The sequence below is a fragment of the Fringilla coelebs genome (assembly GCF_963513975.1).
Source record: "Fringilla coelebs genome assembly, chromosome: 32".
NCBI classification, from domain to species: Eukaryota; Metazoa; Chordata; class Aves; order Passeriformes; family Fringillidae; genus Fringilla; species Fringilla coelebs.
In genome coordinates, this window is record NC_140058.1 from 1770695 (window position 1) to 1793717 (window position 23023).

General features: G+C 69.0%; 4 protein-coding genes across 6 annotated transcripts; 1 reads left to right on the forward strand and 3 right to left on the reverse strand.

Moving 5' to 3' along the window:
* On the reverse strand, positions 1 to 6140 carry RAD23A (RAD23 homolog A, nucleotide excision repair protein). Its single transcript, XM_084223911.1, has 9 exons — positions 5974 to 6140; positions 4853 to 5014; positions 3934 to 4112; positions 3381 to 3436; positions 2571 to 2698; positions 2426 to 2501; positions 1925 to 2055; positions 1420 to 1575; positions 1 to 277 (listed from the first exon to the last, which is right to left on the reverse strand). Exons 1-9 carry the CDS (start codon positions 6094 to 6096, stop codon positions 164 to 166), a joined length of 1125 nt encoding a protein of 374 aa, XP_084080037.1. The 5' UTR covers positions 6097 to 6140; the 3' UTR covers positions 1 to 163.
* A 398-nt stretch (positions 6141 to 6538) lies between these two features.
* On the reverse strand, positions 6539 to 10241 carry CALR (calreticulin). The gene is made up of 9 exons (XM_084223926.1): positions 10097 to 10241; positions 9051 to 9152; positions 8765 to 8968; positions 8224 to 8318; positions 7935 to 8144; positions 7580 to 7693; positions 7364 to 7507; positions 7198 to 7290; positions 6539 to 6885 (listed from the first exon to the last, which is right to left on the reverse strand). Exons 1-9 carry the CDS (start codon positions 10191 to 10193, stop codon positions 6706 to 6708), a joined length of 1239 nt encoding a protein of 412 aa, XP_084080052.1. The 5' UTR covers positions 10194 to 10241; the 3' UTR covers positions 6539 to 6705.
* Positions 10242 to 10673: 432 nt separating this feature from the next.
* Positions 10674 to 14890, forward strand: FARSA (phenylalanyl-tRNA synthetase subunit alpha). Of its 2 annotated transcripts, none has more exons than XR_014616857.1 (13): positions 10674 to 11122; positions 11197 to 11334; positions 11409 to 11507; positions 12267 to 12379; positions 12836 to 12928; positions 12998 to 13126; positions 13199 to 13314; positions 13575 to 13659; positions 13745 to 13844; positions 14103 to 14192; positions 14339 to 14416; positions 14537 to 14651; positions 14730 to 14752. XR_014616857.1 is itself a non-coding variant. In XM_084223898.1 (13 exons), exons 1-13 carry the CDS (start codon positions 10769 to 10771, stop codon positions 14833 to 14835), a joined length of 1695 nt encoding a protein of 564 aa, XP_084080024.1. In that variant the 5' UTR covers positions 10676 to 10768; the 3' UTR covers positions 14836 to 14890. The 2 variants fall into 2 exon arrangements, 1 of the variants encoding a protein (XP_084080024.1); XM_084223898.1 differs by having other exon boundaries at positions 10676 to 11122; positions 14103 to 14271; positions 14730 to 14890.
* Positions 14891 to 17405: 2515 nt separating this feature from the next.
* GCDH (glutaryl-CoA dehydrogenase) lies at positions 17406 to 22308 on the reverse strand. 2 transcript variants are annotated; one of them, XM_084223874.1, is made up of 11 exons: positions 22298 to 22308; positions 21930 to 22020; positions 20842 to 20982; positions 20353 to 20415; positions 19263 to 19433; positions 18960 to 19089; positions 18664 to 18883; positions 18477 to 18580; positions 18267 to 18392; positions 18032 to 18192; positions 17406 to 17960 (listed from the first exon to the last, which is right to left on the reverse strand). In XM_084223874.1, the coding sequence occupies exons 2-11, from the start codon at positions 22012 to 22014 to the stop codon at positions 17881 to 17883; spliced, it is 1281 nt and encodes a 426-aa protein (XP_084080000.1). In that variant the 5' UTR covers positions 22015 to 22020; positions 22298 to 22308; the 3' UTR covers positions 17406 to 17880. The 2 variants fall into 2 exon arrangements, with proteins under 2 accessions (XP_084080000.1, XP_084079999.1); XM_084223873.1 differs by having other exon boundaries at positions 22270 to 22302.
* Positions 22309 to 23023: the final 715 nt, after the last annotated feature.

The window sequence follows — 23023 nt, forward strand, 5'->3', positions numbered from 1 at the left end:
GGGAGGGGCTCCCCTGCTCCCGGGGTGGGGGCAGGGCGGGGGGTCCCCATCCCCCCCCCCCGGCTGGACTGCATCCCAACCCCCCCCTCCCCCACGCGGCCTGGGGACCCCCCCGCGGCAGGAGGAGCCCCCCAGGGCGGGGGGGGGCCGGGGGTCCCTCAGCTCAGTCGTCGTCGAAGTTCTGGCTGAGCAGGAAGTTGGCCGCCAGGTTCTCGTTCTTCTCGCAGGCGAAGTAGGCCTGGATCACCAGGCTCTCGGGGAAGCCCAGCGCCTTCAGCTGCACCGGAGGGACGGGGGGAACGAGGGAGGGAACGAGGAGGCTACAGCTGGGCACGCACCCCACAACGGCCCCCGGGACCCCAGAACGGCCCCCGGGACCCCACAACGGCCCCTGCACCCCCAGAACGGCCCCAGGACCCCACAACGGCCCCAGGACCCCACAATGGCCCCTGCACCCCCAGAACGGCCCCCAGGACCCCAGAACAGCCCCAGAATGGCCCCTGCACCCCCAGAACAGCTCCTGTACCCCCAGAACAGCTCTCCCGCGCCCCCAGAACGGTCCCTGTGACCCCACAACGGCCCCCACGACCCCAGAACAGCCCCAGAATGGCCCCTGCACCCCCAGAACAGCTCCTGTACCCCCAAAACAGCTCCCCCGCGCCCCCAGAACGGTCCCTGTACCCCCAGCCCCTGCTGGTGGCACCCCCTGACCCCCCTGACCCCTCATATCCCCATTCCCCATTTCCCATTCCCCGTTTCCCATTTCCCCATTTCCCATTTCCCATTCCTCATTCCCCATTTCCCATTTCCCATTCCTCATTCCCCATTTCCCATTCCTCGTTTCCCGTTCCCCGTTTCCCATTTCCCATTCCCTGTTTCCCATTCCTCATTCCCCATTCCCCATTCCCTGTTTCCCATTCCCCATTCCCCATTTCCCATTTCCCATTCCCCATTTCCCGTTTCCCATTTCCCATTCCCCATTTCCCATTCCCCATTCCCCATTCCCCATTTCCCGTTTCCCATTCCCCATTTCCCATTCCCCATTTCCCATTCCCCATTTCCCATTCCCCATTCCCCATTTCCCATTCCCCATTTCCTGTTTCCCATTCCCCATTTCCCGTTTCCCATTTCCCACTCCCCATTCCCCGCTCACTCTGAGCCCTGACCGCATTTCCCCCCGATATTAATTAACTCAGGATGCTAATTATGGTACCACCCCCATCCACTCTGGGCCCCGCTGCTGGCACCGCCCCCAACGCCGATTTTGGGTTCAAACACCGACATTTCCCCCCACGTTCACCCCAAAGCCCCCTCCCCAGATCCCAGAGCCCAAAACCCCCCAAAACCCCCCTCCCCATGCCCCAAACCCCCTCCCCAGCCCCCCCACACCCCCCCTGCCCAGCCCCCCGCCCCGCTCACCCTCTCTATGGCTTCTTTCTCCTGCGGGGTCACCTGGATGTAATTCATCTGGGGGGCTTCGTCGCCCATGGCCCCCACCTCGCCCTCCAGCTCGCCCAGCTCGCCCAGCGGCTCGTTCAGCATCTGGATGAACTGCTCCTGGTGCTGGCTGATTTGCTGGGGAGGGGCACAGGTGGGCTCAGCACAGGTGAGCTCAGCCCAGGTGTACCCAGCCCAGGTGTGCTCAGCCCAGGGGGGCTCAGCCCAGGTGTGCTCAGCCCAGGTGTGCTCAGCCCAGGCGTGCTCAGCCCAGGTGTGCTCAGCCTAGGTGTACCCAGTCCAGGTGTGCTCAGCCCAGGTGTACCCGGCCCAGGTGTACCCAGCCCAGGTGTGCTCAGCCTAGGTGTACCCAGTCCAGGTGTGCTCAGCCCAGGTGTACCCGGCCCAGGTGTACCCAGCCCAGGTGTGCTCAGCCTAGGTGTACCCAGTCCAGGTGTGCTCAGCCCAGGTGGGCTCTGGGGGTTACCTGGAGCAGCTGGGGGTTCTCCTGGCCCAGCTGCTGCAGCAGCGCCGGGAGCAGGGCCGGGTTCTGCTGGATCACCTGGCGCATGTTCTGGAACTGCGGCTGCTCCCGCAGGAACTCCAGCGGGTTCTCACCTGGGGGCGGGGCCAGGTCAGGCCACACCCTCAATGGGGCATGTGAAAACCACACCCTCAATGGGGCGTGGGCAAACCACACCCACAACAGGGCGTGGGGGAGACCACACCCCGTAACTATACCTGGATGGGGTGAGGCCACATGGACTCCCTGCACCATTGCAGACCACGCCCCCACTGGGTGTGGCTCACACAGACCACGCCCCCAAATGGGTGTGGCTCACACAGACCACACCCCAAAGCAAGCGCAGCTCACCAGACCACACCTCCATCACCGAGGTGATTTCTGAGCGCCAAGGGGGTGGAGCCTCACAGGGCGTGGCTGCCCAGCCCCGCCCTCGTGCCCCGCCCACCCACCACGCCCACTGACCTTCGGGCGGGGGCTGCTCCGGGGGCCGGGACTCCTGCACAGGCGGGCGCTCGGGCTCGGGGCTGCCGGGGATGCCCTGGGGGGGCCGGGGGGGTCAGTGCCGCGCCCGGGCCCCCCCAGCCGCGCCCCCCGGACCCCTCCTCACCGTCAGCAGGTACTCCACGGCGCGGTGGGGGTTGTTGTAGCTGGCCCTGAGCGCCGCCACCACGCGCTCCCGCTCGTAGCCCATGGACACGATCTCGGAGAGCATGGTCTCGTACTCGGAGCCCGTCACTGCGGGACCCCCGCCCGGCCCGGGACCCCCGTCAGCCGGGAGGGACCCCCGTGAGCCGGGAGGGACCCCAGGAACCCAGCCCAGGGACCCCCGTCAGCTGGGAGGGACCCCCGTGAGCCGGGAGGGACCCCAGGACCCCCACCCCAAAACCACCCCCTGTTCCCACTCACTGTGGACCCCCTGTCAGCTGGGAGGACCCCAGACCCAGAAACCGCCCCCAGCTGAAACCCCCCCATTCCCACGCCCTGCACCCCCCCAGCCATTGGGATGGGACCCCCAGGACCCCCCCAGCCCCAAACCCCCCCCCATTCCCACTCCCTGCACCCCCCCAGCCACTGGGATGGGACCCCCAAGACCCCCCAGCCCCAAAATTCCCCCTGCTCCCCCTCCCTGCACCCCCCCAGCAATTGGGATGGGACCCCCAGGACCCCCCCAGCCCCAAACCCCCCCCATTCCCACTCCCTGCACCCCCCCAGCCATTGGGATGGGACCCCCAGGACCCCCCAGCCCCAAACCCCCTTTCCCCAAGCTCAGGAAGAGGGACACACCAAACAGCCCCTTTTTGCCCCAAAGCAACATCCCCAAACCTCAACCCCCCGTTACAGCTCCATGTTCAGCCCTGGGAACCCCCAACGCCCCCCAAGACCCCCCCCCAGGACCCCCAAACCCCCCCAGACCCACCGAGGGTGGAGGCGGCGTCGGCCGAGCGCCCGGAGCTGCCCGAGGGGGGAACGGAGCTGCCAAGGCAGGGGAGGGAATGCAGGGGGGCTGCAGACCCCCGTGACCCCCCCAAACCCCCGTGACCCCCCCACACCCCCGTGACCCCCCTCCAAACCCCCTCTGACCCCCCCAGCCCCTGCAGTGCCCCCAGAACTCTCCATACCCCCCCCATTAAATCCAAAGCAGTGACCCCCACAAGTTTTCACTCCCATCCCCTAAATCTACCCCAGACCCCCCAAAATCACTGAGCTGCCCCCCAAAATCTGATTAAATGACCCCCCCACCTCTCAATTCCCCCTCCCTGAAATTGCAGCCCCCCAGCCCCCCCCGATATCTGATAAACCCGTCCCCCAAACCCCCCCTGAGCCCCCCAAATCCCCCCTGAGCCCCCCAAACCCCCCCTGAGCCCCCCAAACCCTCCTCTGACCCCCCCAAACCCCCCCTGAGCCCCCCAAACCCTCCTCTGACCCTCCCCAAACCCCCCCCGAGCCCCCCAAGCCCCCCAGCCCCTTACCCAGCTGCAGGCTCAGCCAGGGCGAGGGCAGGGGGGGGGTCCTGGGCCGGGGGCTCCTCGCTGGGCGCGGCCGGGGGGGGAGGGGCGGCGTCGGCGGCCGGGGGGGGCCCCGGGGGGGCTGCGGGGGGCTCCGAGGGGGCTCCGGCCTCGGGGGCGGCCGAGCCCAGCGCAGACTTGGCCTGGGCAGGGGGCACGGGGGGGTTGGGGATCCCCTGGGACCCCCAGCCCCGCTCTGGGGGACCCCTGCATCCCCCCAGAGCCACTCGAGACCCCCAAACGCCCCCCCGAGGGCCTTGGGAGCCTCCAACACCCTCCCCAAGACCCCCAGGACTCCCCCAAATGGCTCCCAGACCTCTCAAGCCCCCCAAACCCCACACAGGGACCCCTCAGGATTCCTCAAAATGGCTCAGAGACCCCTCAGGGTTACCCAGAGAGCTCCCAGACCCCCCAAACTTCACACAGGGCCCCCCAACTCCCCCCCAGGCTCTACACAGGGCCCCTCAACTCCCCTCCAGACCCCCCAAACTTCACACAGGGCCCCCCAACTTTACACAGGACCTCCCAACTCCCCACCAAACTTTACACATGGCCCCCAACTCCCCCCCAGACCCCCCAAACTTTACACAGGGCCCCCCAACTGCTCCCCTAGATCCCCCAAACTTTACACAGGGCCCCCCAACTCCCCTCCAAACCCCTTTAAACTTTACACAGGGCCCCCCAACTCTCCCCCAGACCCCCCAAAATTTGCACAGGGCCCCCCAACTCCCCACCAGACCCCCCCAGACTTTACACAGGGCCCCCCAGCTCCCCCCCGGACCCCCCAGCCCTCGCCCAGGGCCCCCCAACTGCCCCCCGGACCCCCCAGCCCTCGCCCAGGGCCCCCAGCCCTCTCCCAGGCCCCCCAGGACCCCCGGCCCACCTTGGTGACCATGACCACCACGAAGTTCTTCTCGTCGATGCGGTACTCGCGGATGGGCACGTCGTCGCTCAGGATCTTGCCGGCGTAGATCAGCTTCTGCCCCGCCACCGGGAAGGCCTCGCTGCCCTTCTCGGCCTCGATCTTCTCCTTCAGCGCCCGCACCTGCCCAGGAGGGGGCGTCAGGCAGCCCGGACCCCCGGGACACCCGCGACCCCCGGGCGGGGGGGACAAATCCCACCCCGAGATACCCGGGGCAGGGGAGGCAAAAATCCCACCCCGAGACCCCCAGGGCATGGCCCCCCAGGACCCCACGAGCCCCCCCTGGGGTGGGGGAGACACAAATCCCACCCCGAGACCACCCCCGGGGCAGGGGAGACACAAATCCCAAATGTTCCTAAAGAATCTTCCTGAATAAATCCCCCAAAATGTTGCCCAAGAATCTCCCCCAATAAACGCCCACAAACGAGCCGCAGAGTAGAGGAAGAAATCTTAAATTTCCCAAATTCTAAGTATTCCTATAGATCTTCCTCAATAAGTCCCCAAAAGTGGCAAATGTTCCCAAAAAACCTTCCCCACGTGAACCACCAGAAATGAACCCCAAGGCACCAATCGCGGCCGGGGCAGGGCAGCCAAAAAGTAACCAAAAATGCCAAATGATCCCAAAGAACCTTCCCAAATAAATCTGTAACACTGCCAAATGGGGATGGGGGCGCACGGAGCCCCCCCTGCCAGATCCCCCTCCCCAAATGGGGATGGGGGCACACGGAGCCCCCCCTCGGTTTCCCCGGAAAGGAGGAAAGGACCCCCCCCACAAGGCGGGGGGACGGGAGCACACGGAGCCGCCCCCCTCGGTGAGATCCATCGCTCCACCGGCCCCAAACCGGGCAGGGGGCGCACGGAGCCCCCCCCGGTGCCGCCCCCCGCCCAAGGGGGGGGTCAGCGGGACGCGGTGACGCCGCCCCGCCCCCAGCGGGGTCCATCCCGTCCCTGCGGACCCCGGGAGGCTCCGGAGCCTCCCCGGGCAGCCGCAGCCGGAGGGCGAGGGGGGGGGGGCGAGCACCGGGCCCATCCCCGGCCCGGCCCCGCCCGCGCCCCCCGCGGGGGCCCCGCCGCGGCCTCACCGTCTCGTGCGGCTCCATGCGGATCTTGAAGGTTTGCTGCTGCAGCGTCTTCAGCGTCACGGTCACCGCCATGGCGGGACGGGGACGGGGCGGCGGCGGCTCCTCCCGGCGGCCCCACAACATGCAACTCACGCCGCCGCCATCTTAGGCGGCCCCGCCGCTTCCGCCGCGGCGCCGGAAGTGCGTCACGGCGCCCGCCCGCGCGCCTCTCTCCCGCCTCCCCCCTCCCGTTCATCATCACGTGACACCGGAACGGCGCGCGGGGAGGGGGCGGGGCGCGCTCCCGCATCACGTGACGGCGGGAAAGCCCGCGCGGGGGTTTTGCCCCGCCCCGTCACGTGATTTGGACGAGGGGTTAACGGCGCGGCCTTGGCGCGGTCACGTGACGCGCGCGGCGGCACAAAATGGCGGCGGCCGCAACATGGCGCGGGCCAAGAACGAGCAACGAGCGGCGGCGCCGGGACGATCGTTAATTTAATAGAAACCGGATCGCGACACCCCCGTACAGTCCCGTGCGACACCGCCGGTGCTCCCCCCTCCCCCGTCCACACCCTCCCCACCCCCGGCGCTGGTCCTGAGTCCTCGCCCCGCGGGGCGCCCGGTGCCGGTTCGGTCCCGGCCGTGCCGGTTCGGTCCCGGCGCGGTCGCGGCTTCCCCGGGCCCCGCGGGCGGCGGCGCCCATAGAAAAGAGTCCAGGTCTCACAGAGACAGAAGGGGCCCGCCGCGGGGCCCTCACAGCTCGTCCCGCGGGGCCGCCTCCGCCTCCTCGGCCTCGGCCTCCTCCTCATCCTCCTCCTCCTCGTCCCCGTCGCCATCATCGTCCCCTTCCTCCTCCTTCTGCTGCTTCTCCTCCTCCTCCTGCTTCTTCCGCTGCTCCTCGTCCTGCTGCTCCTTCATCTTCCTCTCTGCGTCCTGCACGAGGGGGCACGGAGGTCACCGGGGGGTCCGGGGGGCTCGTCCCCCCCACCTCGGTGTGCCCCCCTCCCCTTGGTGTGCCCCTCCCTCACCTCGGTGTCCCCCCAGGTGTCCCCCTCACCTCGGTGGCCCCCCAGGTGTCCCCCTCACCTCGGTGGCCCCCCAGGTGTGCCCCCCCAGGTGTCCCCTCACCTTGGTGGCCCCCCAGGTGTCCCCTCACCTTGGTGGCCCCCCAGGTGTCCCCTCACCTCGGTGCCCCCCAGGTGTGCCCCCCTCACCTCGGTGCCCCCCAGGTGTCCCCCCCCTCACCTTGGTGGCCCCCCAGGTCTCGTTCCCGATCTCCTCCGCCAGTTTCTCGTCGTCCGTGATCAGGAAGTTGTCAAAGATGGTGCCCGACTTCACCTGCGGGCGCGGGCGGGTCAGGGGGTGCCGCAGCCCCCCGGGCCCCCCTCACCTGCCCCCGGGCCCCCCTCACCTGCCAGAGGTCGAGGCCGATGACGCCGAAGCTGTCGTACGAGTAGAGCAGCGGGTCGGGGCTGTACTCGGGGTTGTCGATCTCGGGGTGCACCCACTTGCCCTTGTAGTCGGGGTTGTCGATCTGCTGCGGCCTCCACTCGCCCTGGGGGGCACAGGGGGGCTCAGGGGGGGCTCAGCCCCTTCCCCAGCCCCCCCCCAAGCCCCCAGCCCTCACCTTGTACTCGGGGTTCTGGATGACGGGCGGCTCCCACTCCCCGTCCATCTCCTCGTCCCAGTCCTCCGGTTTCTTGGCGTCGGGGTCCGGGATGTGCTCGGGTTTGTCCCAGTCCTGCCGGGGGTCGGGGGGCTCAGGGGGCTGCTGTGGCCCCCACAACCTGCTACAGCCCCCCAGGACGGTGTCACAGACCCCCCTCAACTCCCCAGTCCCTCCCAGTCCCTCCATTCTCCCTTTAATCCTGCCTGGACTTTGTTACAAGTTACCCCCAGGCCCTCCCTAAAACCCCTCAGAGCTCGCCCCCAGCACCCCAAATCCCATCAGGGCTGTACCCCAAAGCCCCCCCAGACCCCACCTCGGGCTTGGTGTCCTCGGGGTCGTCGATCTTGGCCCGCTCGTCCCAGTCCTCGGGTTTCTTGGCCTCGGGGTCTTTGATCTTTTTGGGGGGCAGGAAATCCCAGTCCTCCTCCAGGCTCCCCGACTCCACGCGGGCGTTGTCGATCTTCACCTCGTAGGTGTTGTCGGGCCGCAGCACCAGCGTGTACAGGTGGGTGAACTCGTCATCCTGGGGGCACGGGGGGCTCAGCAGGGCTGGACACCCCCCCACGGGGGGCAGCAGCACCCCCAAACCCCCCCAGACCCACCTTGCAGCGGATGTCCTTGTTGATCAACACGTTCTTGCCTTTGTAGTTGAAGATCACGTGCACCTTCTTGGTGCCAGGGCCGCAGATGTCGGGGCCTGGGGGGGACACTGGGGGTCAGGGAGGGGCTGAGACCACCCTGAGGGGTCTGGGGGGGGGTCAGGGAAGGGCTGAGCCCACCCTGAGGGGGCTGGGAGGGAACATGGAGGGGCTGAGACCACCCTGAGGGGGCTGGGGGGGTCAGGGAGGGGCTGAGACCACCCTGAGGGGGCTGGGGGGACACAGGGGGGCTGAGACCCCACCCCAAGGGGGTACATGGGGGAATCAGGGAGGTGCTGAGCCCACCCCGAGGGGCTGGGAGGGAACACGGAGGGGCTGAGCCCACCCCGAGGGGGCTGGGGGGGGGGTCAGGGAAGGGCTGAGCCCACCCCGAGGGGTCTGGGGGGGGGTCAGGGAAGGGCTGAGCCCACCCTGAGGGGTCTGGGGGGGGTCAGGGAAGGGCTGAGCCCCCCCGAGGGGTCTGGGGGGCAGGGGGGACACCCACCAAACATGATGTTGTACTCGGAGTCGCCGTGCATGTCCTCCTGGCTCAGGCTGGCCGGGAAGAGCTTGACGTAGCCGCCGCCGCAGTCGATGTTCTGCTCGTGCTTGACGGTGAACTGCACCACCAGCGTCTTGTCGCGGTTGCTGAAGGGCTCGAAGCGCGACGACAGGGCGTAGAACCGGGCGTCCTGGCTCGTCTGGATCCCTGCGGGACGTGGGGCGTGCTGGGGAAGGGCGGGAAGGCCCCGGCCCGGAGCTCCTCCCCGCCTGCCGGGACCCCGGCTCACCTTTGTCCTTCTCGGCGTCGCCGTAGAACTTGCCGGCGGTGAGGACGAAGCGCCCGTAGTCGGGTTTGTGCTTGGATTCCACCCACCGGCGGGTCCAGGCGTCTGTGAGGGGCAGGGTCAGCGCGCCGGGCTCCTGCAGGCCCGGCTCCCTGCGCCCCCAAACCCCTCCTGCCCCCCCAGGAGCTCAGGGCAGGTCTCTGCTGTGCGGTTTTAGGGTTGCAGAGGAAAGCAAAGTTCCTCTCCATGTGGGTGTTGTGCTGCTCACAGTCCTTTTCCTGCTGCTTGTCCACCTGCTCTGCTTGCCCAGGACTGACCCTTCCTGGCCCAGGGGGACTCCTGAGTACCCCCATCCTCCCTGTCCCCACAGCTGAGGAGTGGCTCCTGTGTCCCCTGTCACCCCAAAGAGCACACGGGGCTCCCCCATTCTCTCCCCTCACAGAGCACAGAAGGATCCCCTCCTTTTTTTCCCTCACAGATCACAGGAGGATCCCTCCATTCTCCCCTCACAGAGCACAGAAGGATCCCCTCCTTTTTTTCCCTCACAGATCACAGGAGGATCCCTCCATTCTCCCTTCACAGAGCACAGAAGGATCCCCTCCTTTTTTCCCCTCACAGATCACAGGAGGATCCCTCCATTCTCCCCTCACAGAACAGAGAAATCCCCCCATCCTTTTTTAAAGAATATAGGAGGATAACTCCATTCTTCCTTCACGGATCACGGCGGGGGAAGGGGCGGTGGGTCACTCAATTCTCTCTCCTCAGAAAAGACAACCGGGCCCCCCCTTTTTCCCCTCATAAGTCACAGGGGATCCTCCTATTCTCTCCCCTCACAGATCACAGGAAAATCCCCCCACTCTCCCCTCAGAAAATACGGGAAGGTTCCTCCTTTCTCTCCCCTCACAAAACACCAGAGGGTTCTCCCATCCTCCTGCCTCCCCCTCAGACTCCCCCAGCCCCCTCAGGCACCGCCCCCCCATCCCCTTCACCTCAGGAGCCCCCCCCTCAGGCCCCGCCCTCAGGGACCCCCGCCCCGGCCCCTCCCTCACCTCCATCCCCGAACTCCTCGCGGAAGAACTGGGTGGGGCCGGCGGCCGCCAGGAAAGCTCCGAGCAGTACGGGGGCGAGGACGCTGAGGGGGCTCATGGCGGGGGGGGTCAGGCCACAATCGCTCCGTCCGTCCCGGCCCGGCGCCGCCCGGCACTGCGGAGGGGGGAGGAGGTGCCGCCGCCTTTTATACTCCCACCGCCCCTCGCCCTGCCTCCGCCGTGCTGCCATTGGCCCGAGACCGCGCGCGGCCCTCTCCCATTGGTCGAGCGCCCGCCCGCCGCCGGCGACGGCGCCCCCGAACGTTGGCGTCCCAGATGGCCGCTTCCCATTGGCCGAGCGCGGCGGCCAATGAGGAGCGACCACGCGTTAGGAGGGAGACGCCCCCCCGCCCCCCGCCTCGCTCCGGGGTCACGTGAGGCGCGCGCTCTTAAAGGGACAGGCCCGGCTGGGGGGGGGAGGAGAACTATGAGGGGAAATTAGGAATATGGCGAGGGAGCGACGGACACGCGGCGTAGGGCAGTGTCCTGCTCGCCTCTGCCTTCATACAGCGCTGTGGCGCGGGGGTGATGTCTTTGATTAAGCGATGTCACGGCAGCTTGTGAACGCAAGGAAGGTGAACCCAGGCCGGGGGCTGCTCTAAGGAAGCTTTGGGCCGAATCAGCCCGCTGGGCATGACGTCATTGCGCAGCTCCGTGACGTCACTGCGCCTCCCGCAGCCACCCGTGAGCCCCCCGCCACACCCAACATGGCGCCCAGCACGCCCGGCACGGGGCTTGCGCCACACCCAAGATGGCGAACGCACCACGCCCATCCTCCCGGTGCTGCACTTCCGGTCCCCGGCCTCACTTCCGGCGGCTCCGCGCTCCCTTCCGGCCATGGCGCCGAGCGTGGCGGAGCGGCTCCTGGAGCGGCTGGGCCAGGCCGCGGGCCCCGCCGGGCTCTGCAGCCTCGAGGCCGCCGCCCAGCTCGGCGTCGACCACCAGACGCTCGTGGGCGCCGTGAAAAGCCTCCAGGCGCTGGGCGAGGTGCGGGCAGCGCGGCCGGGGCGCGGGGCAGCCCCGGGCGCCGCCGGCCGCGCTGATGCCGGTGCCCGGTGCAGGTGATCGAGGCGGAGGCGCGGACGGCCACGCGGTGGGAGCTGAGCCCCGAGGGCGAGGAGGTGCTGCGGGACGGCAGCCCCGAGGTGCGGCTGTTCCGGAGCCTTCCCGAGGAGGGGCTGCCGCAGGCCGAGGCCATGGTGGGTACCGGCGGCACCGGGGGGCGGCACCGGCCGCCGCCGCCGCGCCCCTGACGGCCGCTGCGTCCCCGCAGAAGCTGCCCGGGGGCTCCTTGGGCTTCAGCAAGGCCATGGCCAACAAGTGGGTGCGCCTCGATAAGGGAGCGGCCGGCGGCCCCCGCGTGCTCCGCGCCGTGAGTGCCCGGGGGGACGGGCGGGGGTCCCGGGAGGGGCCACGGGGGTCCCCGGGACGCGGGAGCGGCCCAAGGGGGAATGGTTGGGGGTCACTGGGTACAGGGAGTGCCCTGAGGAGGTGTCTGGGGGTCTCTGGTTACCGGTAGTGTCCCGGGGGGGAAGGCCGGGGGTCTCTGGAAGGCAGGAGCAGGTGGGGGTGGATGGGTGGGGGTCTCTGGGAGGGTGGGGGTGGATGGTGGGGGTGTCTGGAAGGCTGGGGGTGGATGGTGGGGGTCCCTGGGAGGGTGGGGATGGGTGGTGGGGGTCCCTGGGAGGGTGGGGGTGGATGGGTGGGGGTCCCTGGAAGGCTGGGGATGGATGGGTGGGGGTCCCTGGGAGGGTGGGGATGGATGGTGGGGGTCTCTGGGAGGCTGGGGGTGGATGGTGGGGGTCCCTGGGAGGCTGGGGATGGATGGGTGGGGGTCCCTGGAAGGCTGGGGATGGATGGGTGGGGGTCTCTGGGAGGCTGGGGGTGGATGGGTGGGGGTCCCTGGGAGGCTGGAGCAGGTGGGGGGGGATGGGTGGGGGTCCCTGGGAGGGTGGGGGTGGATGGTGGGGGTCCCTGGAAGGCTGGGGGTGGATGGTGGGGGTCTCCATGAACCATGGTGGCCCCTGGGGGGGACAGACGGGGGTCCCTGGCAATCAGCAGTGCTTGGGGAGGGCTCTGCTGCCCCCGGGGGTCCCGGCTGGGCTGTGCCCAGCCCCCGGTGCCCCCCCAGGTGCCCTCGGTGCAGGACACGGTGCAGGAGCACCTGGGGCAGGTGAGGGCCGGGGGGGCCCTGCCCGAGCGGGAGCGCGCCGAGCTCAAGAGGAGGAAGCTGCTGCTGGAAGTGTGAGTGGGGCAGGGCAAATCAGCCCTTGGTGCTGCCAAACTGGGCAGCTCTGATCCGTAATTGGGGCTGTGGGGGTGCTTCATCAGGTTTCACCTTGATCCAGGTTTCCTCTTCAGTCCTTTTTTAATTTTTTTATCGGGCTGGGAATACTCAATTTCCCAGGTTTTTGTTTTTCTGAGTACCTGCTGGTTTTTCTGCCCCTGATGGGACATAAATCTGAGGCCTTTCTGCCCCGTTTTCAAACCCTTTTGGTTTCGTTTACTGAAGGTTAATCTCAGCAAAATGCAGATTTTAACAATTTAACAGCCCAATTAAAGGCTCTGTGTAAAACCCACGTAGTGAAACACTACATAAACAAAATGAGGGTGGTCATTAATGAAATCAGCGCTAATTAAAGCAGCCAGCGAGGGGCTGGGCAGTCTGGCTGCCCCCCAACGCCCCCCCTGCCCCCCCAGGACCCTCAAGTCCTTCTGGATCCGCAAGGGCAGCGCCTTCAGCACGGCCGTGGCGCGCCCGCAGACCGAGCTCACCCCGGAGATGATCGCCACGTAGGTGCCCCCCCAGACCCCCCAGGACCCCTGCCCGGGCCCTGCCCTGACCCCCAGCCCGTCCTGCAGGGGCTCCTGGCGCCAGCTGCCCTTCAAACCCTACAACTTCTCCTCGCTGGGGCTGCCCCCGGCCTGCGGGCACCTGCACCCGCTGCTCAAGGTGCGCTCGGAGCTGCGCCAGATCTTCCTGGAGATGGGGTGAGCGAGGGGGGGGCTCTGGGGAGGGGGCTCGCAGCCCACCCGCCCGGTGTGAGCCTGTGTGCCCCCCAGGTTCACGGAGATGCCCACGGATAACTTCGTGGAGAGCTCCTTCTGGAACTTCGACGCGCTCTTCCAGCCGCAGCAGCACCCGGCGCGCGACCAGCACGACACCTTCTTCCTGCTGGGTGGGTGCTGGGGGGGCACAGGGACCTGCTGACCCCCCCCAGGACCCCTCTGAACCCCCCCAGAGCGCCCCCAGCCCCTGTGCCCGCCCCACACCCCTCTGAGCCCCCAAATCCCTCTGAACATCCCCAGAGCGCCCCGAGCCCCTGTGCCCACCCCACGCTCCTCTGATCACCCAAATCTGTCTGACAAGCCCCCCAGAGCCCCCTGAACCCCCACAAAGGCCCCTCAAAGCCCCCCCCTCACCTTTTTGCCCCCCCAGACCCTGCTGAAGCCCCCCAGTTGCCCCCTGGCTACTGCTCCAAGGTGAAGAAGGTGCACTCGCAGGGAGGCTACGGCTCACAGGGGTGAGACCCCGACCCGGGGGGCGATTCAGGGGGGTCCCACATCTGTCCCCCACCCCCTGAACCTCCTTTGTGGCCCCCCCCCCAGGTACAGGTATGAGTGGAAGACGGAGGAAGCAAAGAAGAACCTGCTGAGGACGCACACCACGTCAGCCAGTGCCCGCGCCCTGTTCCGGCTGGCACGGCAGGTCTGGGGGCTGTGGGAGGGTCTGGGGGCTGTGGGAGGGTCTGGGGGGTACAGCCATGAGGGGGAACAGAGGGATTTTGGGGGGAGATGGGTGAGATTTGGGGTGTCAGTGGGATTTGGGGTGCTCAGAGCAGCGTAGGAGGCTCAGATCTGTCCAGGGAGGCTCAGGAAAGCCGCAGCAATCTGAGGGGAATCAGAGCAGTTGTGGGGCAGCCTGGGGGTCCCACCTGACCCCCTGGTCCCTCTGCTCTCCCCCCAGGAGAAGTTCAGCCCCGTGAAATATTTCTCCATCGACCGCGTGTTCCGCAACGAGAGCCTGGACGCCACGCACCTGGCCGAGTTCCACCAGGTGGAGGGGCTGGTGGCCGACCGGGGGCTCACCCTGGGCCACCTCATGGGCATCCTGCGGCAGTTCTTCACCAAGCTGGGTACACGGGGGGCTCCGGGGGGGACCCCAGACCCCTGCGTGCCCCCCTGACCCCCGTGTGCCCGCAGGGATCTCCCAGCTGCGTTTCAAACCCGCCTACAACCCCTACACCGAGCCCAGCATGGAGGTGTTCAGCTACCACGAGGGTGAGGGGGGTCTTGGGGGGCTCCTCTTAGGGCTGGGGGTGTGGGGAGGACCTTGAGGGAACGGTCCCCAATATGGGGAGGGGGTCTGTGGGGTCCTCACTTGCCCCCTCGCCCCCCCAGGGCTGAAGAAGTGGGTGGAGGTGGGGAACTCGGGGGTCTTCCGCCCCGAGCTGCTGCTGCCCATGGGGCTCCCCGAGAACGTCTCCGTCATCGCCTGGGGGCTCTCGCTGGAGAGGTGAGTGGGGGTCTCCTCGGGGGGACCCCGCTGTGGGCCCATCCCAGCCCCCCACCCACTGACCCCCGCCTCCCCCAGACCCACCATGATCAAATACGGCATCAACAACATCCGGGAGCTCGTGGGGCACCGCGTCAACCTGCAGATGGTCTACGACAGCCCCATGTGCCGCCTGGACGTGTGACCCCCCCCTCCCGGGGCTCCCCTCATTTTGGGGAGGGGTCCCGGCCCCAAATAAAGCCGGGTGTTCTGCAGTGCCTGTGTGTGCTGGGGAAGGGAACTGCGTGGGGCGGTGTTTAGGGAGTGTTTATTGTCGCCTCCTGGCTTCACACGGCGCTGGGGAAGCCGAGAGCCGCCCGGGACCCCCGAGAGCCGCCCGGGACCCCCGAGAGCCGCCCGGGACCCCCGAGAGCCGCCCGGGACCCCCGAGAGCCGCCCGGGACCCCCGGGCCCTTCCCGCCACTGCCTTTTCGTGCCCGGCGATTGGCCCACGCCGGTGCCAATCATCCCCTGGGCTCCCTTAGGGCTCCAATCAGCACCTCCGAGGTGTGAATGGCGGGCGCTGATTGGGCGGCGGCGGTGCCCGCCCAGCAGAGCCCCGTGAGGGCTGTGTGGCGAGGGGCGGCCGAGGGTCCCAGGTACGGCCCCGAACCGGCACCGGCCCGAGCTCCGGGCCGGGCTTAGTGCCCCGAACCCACCCCGGGACCCCAGCCCGAGCTCCGGGCCGGCCTTGGTGCCCCGAACCCACCCCGGGACCCCAGCCCGAGCCCGGCTTAGTGCCCCCCACCCACCCCCGGGGCCCGGCCCCAGCTCGGGGCTCCTTCCCCTGCAGCCCCCCGGGCCCGGGATGTCGCGGGAGGAGCCTGAGGGTCCCGAACCGGAGGCGGAGGCGGGCGAGAGCCCCTTCCCGGCGGAACCGGGTGGGGACGAGCCCCCCGGCGAGGAGCCCGACAGGTACCGCCTTCACCTCCGCCTTTAGAGTGAAAATGGAGAAAAAAGAGCGAGGGGATGCAACGGCCCCCCAGCAGTGCAGGGAGGGGGGACACACGCGTCACCACGTTAATTAGAGGGTAATTCTTAATTAACGGGACTGGCAGGGCTGACAAAGGGCACACCCGGTGGTGTGTGGCCCTGACAGGGTGCGCAGCCCTGATGGGGGTCCCTGTCCCTGTGTGAGCCATTCCAGCGATGGGACAGGGATGTCCCTGGCCCTGTTCCCGTGGGGTCTGTGCCCCTCACAGAGGGGTCCCTGTCCCCGTGTGATCCCCAGCCCTGATGGGGTCCCTGTCCCTGTGAGCCATTCCAGCGATGGGGCAGGGATGTCCCTGGCCCTGTTCCCGTGAGGTCCGTGCCCCTCACAGAGGGGTCCCTGTCCCCGTGGGCTCTATGGGGTCCCTGTCCCTGTGTGATCCCCAGCCCTGATGGGGTCCCTGTGTGATCCATGCCCCTCACAGAGGGGTCCCAGTCCCCGTGTGATCCCCAGCCCTGATGGGGTCCCTGTCCCCGTGGGCTCTATAGGGTCCCTGCCCCTCACAGAGGGGTCCCTGTCCCCGTGGGATCCCCAGCCCTGATGGGGTCCCTGTCCCCGCGGGCTCCATGCCCTGTCCCCCGCCCCTCCTGAGGGTCCCGTGTTCCGCCGAGGCCGTGCCCGGGGCCAGCGCTGGGTCCCCGCTCGTCGCTGTTCTTCGCCTCGCTGGACGCCGCCGTGGAGGGGCTGCAGCAGCGGGCTCAGGACGTGCTCAGCCGCCTCAACGGCGGCCGCGAGGAAGCGCACACGGAGCTGAGCGGCGTCAGGGACAGCCTGCTGCTGAAGGTAGGCTCGGAGCGGCCGCCGCGGCCCCCTCCTTCCCCCCGGGGCGCGGGGAATCGCGTTATTCCGCCCGGTTGGGCGGGAGAAGGGAGGCAGAGCCCGGGCGTGGAGGCAGCTGCGGAGCCCGGCCGGGGGGAGACCCCCGAGCCCTCGCGGGGGCGGCCGCAGCTGCCTCCGGCCCCGCTTCCAGCGGCCCCCGATGTCCCCCCGCTGTCCCCCCGGTGTCCCCCCTTGTCCCCACGCTGCCCTCGCGCCGGACTCGGCTCCCGCCGGGGGGGTTCGGCCGGGGGGGTCCCCAGGCCCCCGCGCAGATGGCGGCCCGGCCCGGCAGCTGCGGCCCGGCTGACCCGGCGCTCGGTGGCCACCGCGACCGGCGCTGCGGCTACCGGGGCGCAGCTGGCGGCGGCCGGGCCAGGCCGGGAGCGCTGCCAGCGCGGGCGGGCGCAGCTGCCCCCCGGCCCCGGGGATGGCGGCCGTGCCAGCGCCGGGACGAGCCGTGGGCCCCGCTCGGGCAGGTCTCGGAGCTGGCGGAGCAGCTGGAGGAGCGGCTCTTCCACCGCTACGGCTTCCACAACGGGCTCATCCAGGAGCGGCTGCAGGCGCTCGGCGAGGTGTTGGAGCGCGTGGAGGAGGTGCAGGCGGAGCTGCGCCGCATCTGCTGCACCGTGGAGGCGGCTTATCAGGACCTCTGCCTGCAGCCCGAGGCCTGAGGGCACCCCCAGACCTGAGCGGGACCCCCAGACCCACGGGGCTGTGCCGGGCCAAGGGGGCATTTTGGCCCCAAAGGGCTTTGCTGTTGCTGTTGCTGTTGGTGGTTGGAACAAATAAAAGGGCTGAAGCCGACCCAAAAGCTCGATGGGGGGGCTGTGCTGGGCTGGGACCCCCCCCCCTCCCTCCCAGGGCAGAGCTGGATCCTGGCAGGTTAATTAATGCTGACGAGCAGGGCTGGCATGGAGGGGCTGTCCCACCGTTTATTGGCCACGGGGATGGCAAAGGCACCGGGATGGCACCGGACACGGCGCCCAGCACCAGTGGGGTCCCATGAGTGACACCGATCCTGTCGGTGACACCGGGTCCCGTTGGTGACAGGAGGTTTGGTTGGTGGCATTGGGTCCCATCAACGACACAAGATGAGCTTGGTGACACCGGGTCCCGCCAGTGACACGAGATTTGGTTGGGGTGACACCAAGTCCCGTTGGTGACATGAGGCCTGGCTGGTGACACAAGGTCCCATCAGTGACACCGGGTCCTGTCAGTGACACTGGTTCCCTTCTGGGGATACCTGGGTCTGCTTGGTGGCACTGTGTCCTGTCAGCGCCGCCATCTCCTCACATCCCTTCCCACGAGGAGCAGACCCGGCCCCCGCCAGTGCCACCGGTGCCACCACGTCCCCGCCGTGCCCGCGCTGCCGTGTCCCCACTACGTCCCCTTCGCCGGGGCAAAGGCCTGGATGCCGGTGATGGCGCGGCCCAGGATCAGCGCGTGGATGTCGTGGGTGCCTGCGGGGACCACCGCGCCTCAGTGGGACCCCCCGAACCCCTTGGGGACCCCCGTGGCCCCCCCACCATACCCTCGTAGGTGTTGACGGCCTCGAGGTTCATGAGGTGCCGGATCACGTGGAACTCGTCGCAGATCCCGTTGCCCCCCAGCATGTCCCGCGCGTCCCTGGCGATGCCCAGCGCCTTCCCGCACGAGTTCCGCTTCAGCATCGACACCATCTCGGGGGCAGCCCTGTGGGGACACGGGTGGGGACACGCTGACCCCCTCCTGGACCCCCCGGCTCCCCTGGGGACAGTGCCACCCACCTGCCCTCGTCCTTGAGGCGGCCGAGCCGCAGGCAGGCGTGCAGCCCCAGCGTGATCTCCGTCACCATGTCCGCCAGCTTCTTCTGCACCAGCTGGTTCCGGGCCAGCGGGCCCCCAAACTGCTTCCTGCGGGCCAGGGGAGGGGGGTGCTGAGGTTTGGGGGGTTTGGGGGTGGTGGGACCCCCCAAAGCGCCCCCAGCCCCCCGTTACCTGTCCAGCACGTATTGCCGCACCGTCTCCAGACAGGCCTCGGCGGCGCCCAGCGCGCCCCAGGCGATGCCATAACGAGCCTGGGTCAGGCAGCCGAAGGGGCCCTGGGGGACAGGGGGTGTCACCGGGCACCGGGACCCCCCGTCCCACGGGGACCCTCCCCGGGGTGCCCTGGCTCCCCCCTTACCGCCAGCCCCTCGGCGTTGGGCAGCACGTTCTCCTCGGGCACCTCCACGTCATCCAGGAGGATCATCCCGGTGGTCGAGGCCCGCAGGGAGAACTTGCCCTCGATTTTGGGGGTGCTGAGCCCGGGGGTCCCGCGCTCCACCAGGAAGCCCCGGACCCGCCCGTCCTCCTCGCAGCGTGCCCACACCACGCACAGGTCGGCTATGGGCGAGTTGGTGATCCTGAGGGGGTCGGGGAGGGTCAGGGGGGAGCTCTGGGGGTCCCCCGTGTCCCCCTCACCCCAATTCCGAGGCTCACCAGGTCTTGGAGCCGCGCAGGGTGTAGGTTCTGGCGCTGGGGTTGTGCCGTGCCCGTGTCTCCATCCGCCCCGGGTCGCTCCCGTGGTTGGGCTCCGTCAGCCCGAAGCACCCCACCATCTCCCCCCGAGCTGGGGAGGGGGCGTCAGGGGCGCCCCGGGGACGCCCCAACCGCCCCACCACTCCCCTTGTGCCCCCCACTCCTCCTCCAAACCCCCCGGTGCTGCCTCCCACCCCCCCAAACGCCCCTCTGCCCCTCCACCCCGCACCCCCTGAGCCGCCCCTCCGGTGCCAGGGGTCTCACCGAGGCGGGGCAGGAAGCGCTCGCGCTGGGCGGGGGTCCCGTAGGCCCACAGGGGGTACATGACCAGCGAGGACTGCACGCTGAGCACCGAGCGGTAGCTGCTGTCCACCCGCTCCAGCTCCCGCGTCACCAGCCCGTAGCCCACCGACGTGGTGCCCGCACAGCCGTACCCTGCGGGGACCCCCGGGGTCACAGCGGGCACCCAGAGACCCCCGGGGTCACACAGGACCCCTCAAGGGTCACCAGGGACCCCCAGGGTCACACAGGACCCTTCAAGGGTCACCCAGGGACCCCTAATGGTCACCCAGGACCCCTAATGGTCACCCAGGGACCCCTAATGGTCACCCAGGGACCCCCAGGGTCACACAGGACCCCTCAAGGGTCACCAGGGACCCCCAGGGTCACACAGGACCCTTCAAGGGTCACCCAGGGACCCCTAATGGTCACCCAGGGACCACCAGGGTCACACAGGACCCCTAATGGTCACCCAGAGACCCCCGGGGTCACACAGGACCCCTCAAGGGTCACCAGGGACCCCTAATGGTCACCCAGGGACCACCAGGGTCATACAGGACCCCTAATGGTCACCCAGAGACCCCCGGGGTCACACAGGACCCCTAATGGTCACCAGGGACCCCCAGGGTCACACAGGACCCCTAATGGTCACCAGGGACCCCCAGGGTCACACAGGACCCCTCAAGGGTCACCAGGGACCTCAAGGGTCACACAGGACCCCTCAAGGGTCACCAGGGACTCCCAGGGTCACACAGGACCCCTAATGGTCACCAGGGACCCCTAATGGTCACCCAGGGACCCCCAGGGTCACACAGGACCCCTCAAGGACCCTCCCCTGACACACAGCCCCACCCTGAAGACAGTGCCATCCCCCCCGAGCCCCCAGTGTCACCCCAAAACTGCCCCCATGAGCCCCCCAAGTCCCCCCACAGAGCCCCCAAACCTCCGCTGTGACCCTCAAAGCCCCCCCAGATCCATCCCCCACCCCTGAGCCCCCCAATAACCCCCTCGGGAGCCCCAGGGGGAGACCCTGACCACCCCGCCCCATCCTGGGGGTCCCCATGGCCCCCCTGACCTTGAATGGTGGGGCCCAGCAGCCCCAGTTCTCCCAGTTCAGTCACGATCTCCCTGTCAAAGACTGGGGGGGCAAGGTGGGTGTCAGGAAGGCTCAAGTTGAGGGGGGGCAGTGGGGGGACCCCCTGGGCGAATTTGGGGGTCCCCTACACCCCTGCCCCCACCCTTGTCCTGTGGGAAGGGAGAGGGAAGAGGATTTGGGGGTGTTGGAGGGAGTTTGGGGGAGTTGGGGAGTTTTGGAGGGACCGGGGGGCTTTTGGGGATACCAAAACTCCCCATTTTTGGCACAGGAAGGATCCTGAGGGCGGTCAGGGGCGAATGGGGGGGTCTGGGGGCACAGGGGACATTGGGGACATTGGCGGGGAGCTGTGGTACCCCCGCGGGGACCGGCTGCAGACGCTTCTGGAAGCGTTTGGGGGTCTGGGGGCTGTCAGGCTGTCCCGGGGCGGGGCCGGGCGGTGTGGGGGTGTTGGGGGCGGTTTTGGGGTACCCTCGTGGCGGTTGGCGTGCAGCACGCGGGGCAGCAGCCGCTCCTGGCAGTACTTGCGCGTCGTGTCCCGCAGCAGCCGCTCCTCGGCGCTCAGCAGCCCCTCGAGCCCCAGCGCGTCCTGCCAGTCGAACGGGGCGGCGACTGGGGGGACACCGGGACGGGGGGGGACACCGGGGAGGGGGGGAACACCGGGAGAGAGGGGGGAAAACCGGGAGAGAGGGGTCAGCACCGGGGAGGGGGGGAAGCACCGGGAGAGAGGGGGGAACACCGGGAGAGGGGGGGGAACACCGGGAGAGAGGGGTCAGCACCGGGGAGGGGGGGAAGCACCGGGAGAGAGGGGGGAACACCGGGAGGGGAGGGGAACACCGGGGGAGAAGGGGGTCAGCACCGGGGAGGGGGGGGAACACCGGGAGAGAGGGGGGTCAGCACCGGGAGAGGGGGGTCAGCGCCGGGAGAGAGAGGGGGAACACCGGGGGAGGGGGGTCAGCACCGGGATAGGGGGGTCAGCACCGGGAGAGAGAGGGGGAACACCGGGGGAGGGGGGTCAGCACCGGGATAGGGGGGTCAGCACCGGGAGAGAGGGGGGAACACCGGGAGAGAGGGGGGGAACACCGGGAGAGAGGGGGGAAAACCGGGAGAGGGGGGTCAGCACCGAGAGAGAGGGGGGAACACCGGGAGAGGGGGGTCAGCACCGGGTGAGAGGGGTCAGCGCCGGGAGAGAGGGGGGTCAGCACCGGGAGAGGGGGGGGAACACCGGGAGGGGAGGGGAACACCGGGGGAGAAGGGGGTCAGCACCGGGGAGGGGGTCAGCACCGGGAGAGAGAGGGGTCAGCATCGGGAGAGGGGGGGGAACACCGGGAGAGAGGGGGGGAACACCGGGAGAGGGGGGGCAGCACCGGGGGAGGGGGGTCAGCACCAGGGAGGGGGGTGAGCACCGGGTAGGGGGTCATCACCGGGGACTCACGGAGTCCCTCCCCCCCCACGTTGGGGGCAGCCCCCGGGGCTCGCGGTGTCCCCCCCTCCCCGTTGCTGCCAGTCCAGGGGGGGCTCCTGGGGGGGGTCCGGCCCTGTCGCCCCCCCCCACTCACCCTGTGCACGGGGGGGCCCGGTGCCCCCCCACCGGACACCGCTCCGGGCCGGGCGCGACAGGCGGGTGGCCAAACGCAGCGCCATGGGGGGCTGGGGGCACACAGGGGGGTCAGGGACCCCCGGTTCTCACCCCAGGTGTCCCCCAGGCCCCCCCAGTTCCCGCCAGAGACCCCTTGGAGCCCCCAACTCGCCCCCAGAGCCCCCCAGTTCGCTGCAGACAGCAGCGGAGCGCTCCCGTGCGCCCCCGGCCCCCCAGGCGCCCCCCGAGAGGGCCCCAACACCCCAAAATCCCCGCAAGAGCCGCCGGGGCCTCCCCGAGCCCCCCCGAGCCCCCCGGACCGTTCGGGCTCAGCGGCGGCGAACGGACCCGGTACAGCCGTGACGTCACGGGGGGTGGGGGGGGCGTGCCGGGGGCGTGGCGGGAAAACGCCGACATTAACCCGCGAGTGTCCGGGCTCGGGGCTGGTCCCGGGGCCGTGACACCCCCAAAGCCCCTCCCGGGGGTCCCGGGGCGACGGCCGCACGCCATGAGGGGTGTCCCCCGCCCTCCCGGTGTCCCCCCCGAAGCACAGCCGGTGCTCGGTGCTGTACAGCCTTTATTGGTCCCCGGGGCCCCCCCGGCCCCCCCGGCCCGGGGGGCGTTTGCATAGCGAGAACGGGGGGGGGGAGGGGACTGTGATGATGTCACGGGGGGTGTGGTGATGTCACCGGCTTGGCTGGCCCTCGTGTGACGTCACCGCCGGGTGGAAACCGGGCATAGCCCCCCCCAGCCCCTCGGATGTCACTACAGCTGTGACGTCACCGTCCTCACACCTTTAGTGACGTCACGGCTGTGATGTCACCACTCAAATGCCTCCAGTTGTGCCACAGCCGTGACATCATCGATCCCGCAGCAGCCCTGACGTCACGCTCGATCGAATGTCGTCACCACCCCTTCCCCGAGTGACATCAGCGCAGTGCCCGTGCTCCTCCCGTGACACGGGTGCTGTGACGTCATCGTCGCTCTGACGTCAACACCGGGAGCCAAAACCGGGGGCAAACGGGAGACCGGGGGGGGAAAAGGGGCGTCGCCCTTGGGGGGGGGGGTTTTCCG

What these genes read in the sequence shown, in the direction of transcription:
- RAD23A (XM_084223911.1), bottom strand. Translation starts at nt 6,096, where the DNA reads ATGTTGTGGGGCCGCCGGGAGGAGCCGCCGCCGCCCCGTCCCCGTCCC. An exon ending in CTGGCTGAGCCTGCAGCTGG is followed by an intron (nt 3,437 to 3,933) that starts GTAAGGGGCTGG and finishes CTGCCTTGGCAG; the next exon opens with CTCCGTTCCCCCCTCGGGCA. An exon ending in AGAACCCCCAGCTGCTCCAG is followed by an intron (nt 1,576 to 1,924) that starts GTAACCCCCAGA and finishes GCCCCTCCCCAG; the next exon opens with CAAATCAGCCAGCACCAGGA.
- FARSA (XM_084223898.1), top strand. Translation starts at nt 10,769, where the DNA reads ATGACGTCATTGCGCAGCTCCGTGACGTCACTGCGCCTCCCGCAGCCA. An exon ending in TGCCGCAGGCCGAGGCCATG is followed by an intron (nt 11,335 to 11,408) that starts GTGGGTACCGGC and finishes GCGTCCCCGCAG; the next exon opens with AAGCTGCCCGGGGGCTCCTT. An exon ending in AGGAAGCTGCTGCTGGAAGT is followed by an intron (nt 12,380 to 12,835) that starts GTGAGTGGGGCA and finishes CTGCCCCCCCAG; the next exon opens with GACCCTCAAGTCCTTCTGGA.
- GCDH (XM_084223874.1), bottom strand. Translation starts at nt 22,014, where the DNA reads ATGGCGCTGCGTTTGGCCACCCGCCTGTCGCGCCCGGCCCGGAGCGGT. An exon ending in CTGCGCGGCTCCAAGACCTG is followed by an intron (nt 18,884 to 18,959) that starts GTGAGCCTCGGA and finishes CGACCCCCTCAG; the next exon opens with GATCACCAACTCGCCCATAG. An exon ending in CGCCTCAAGGACGAGGGCAG is followed by an intron (nt 18,193 to 18,266) that starts GTGGGTGGCACT and finishes GTGTCCCCACAG; the next exon opens with GGCTGCCCCCGAGATGGTGT.
- CALR (XM_084223926.1), bottom strand. Translation starts at nt 10,193, where the DNA reads ATGAGCCCCCTCAGCGTCCTCGCCCCCGTACTGCTCGGAGCTTTCCTG. An exon ending in CGACGCCGAGAAGGACAAAG is followed by an intron (nt 8,969 to 9,050) that starts GTGAGCCGGGGT and finishes CACGTCCCGCAG; the next exon opens with GGATCCAGACGAGCCAGGAC. An exon ending in TCGGCCTCGACCTCTGGCAG is followed by an intron (nt 7,291 to 7,363) that starts GTGAGGGGGGCC and finishes CCGCGCCCGCAG; the next exon opens with GTGAAGTCGGGCACCATCTT.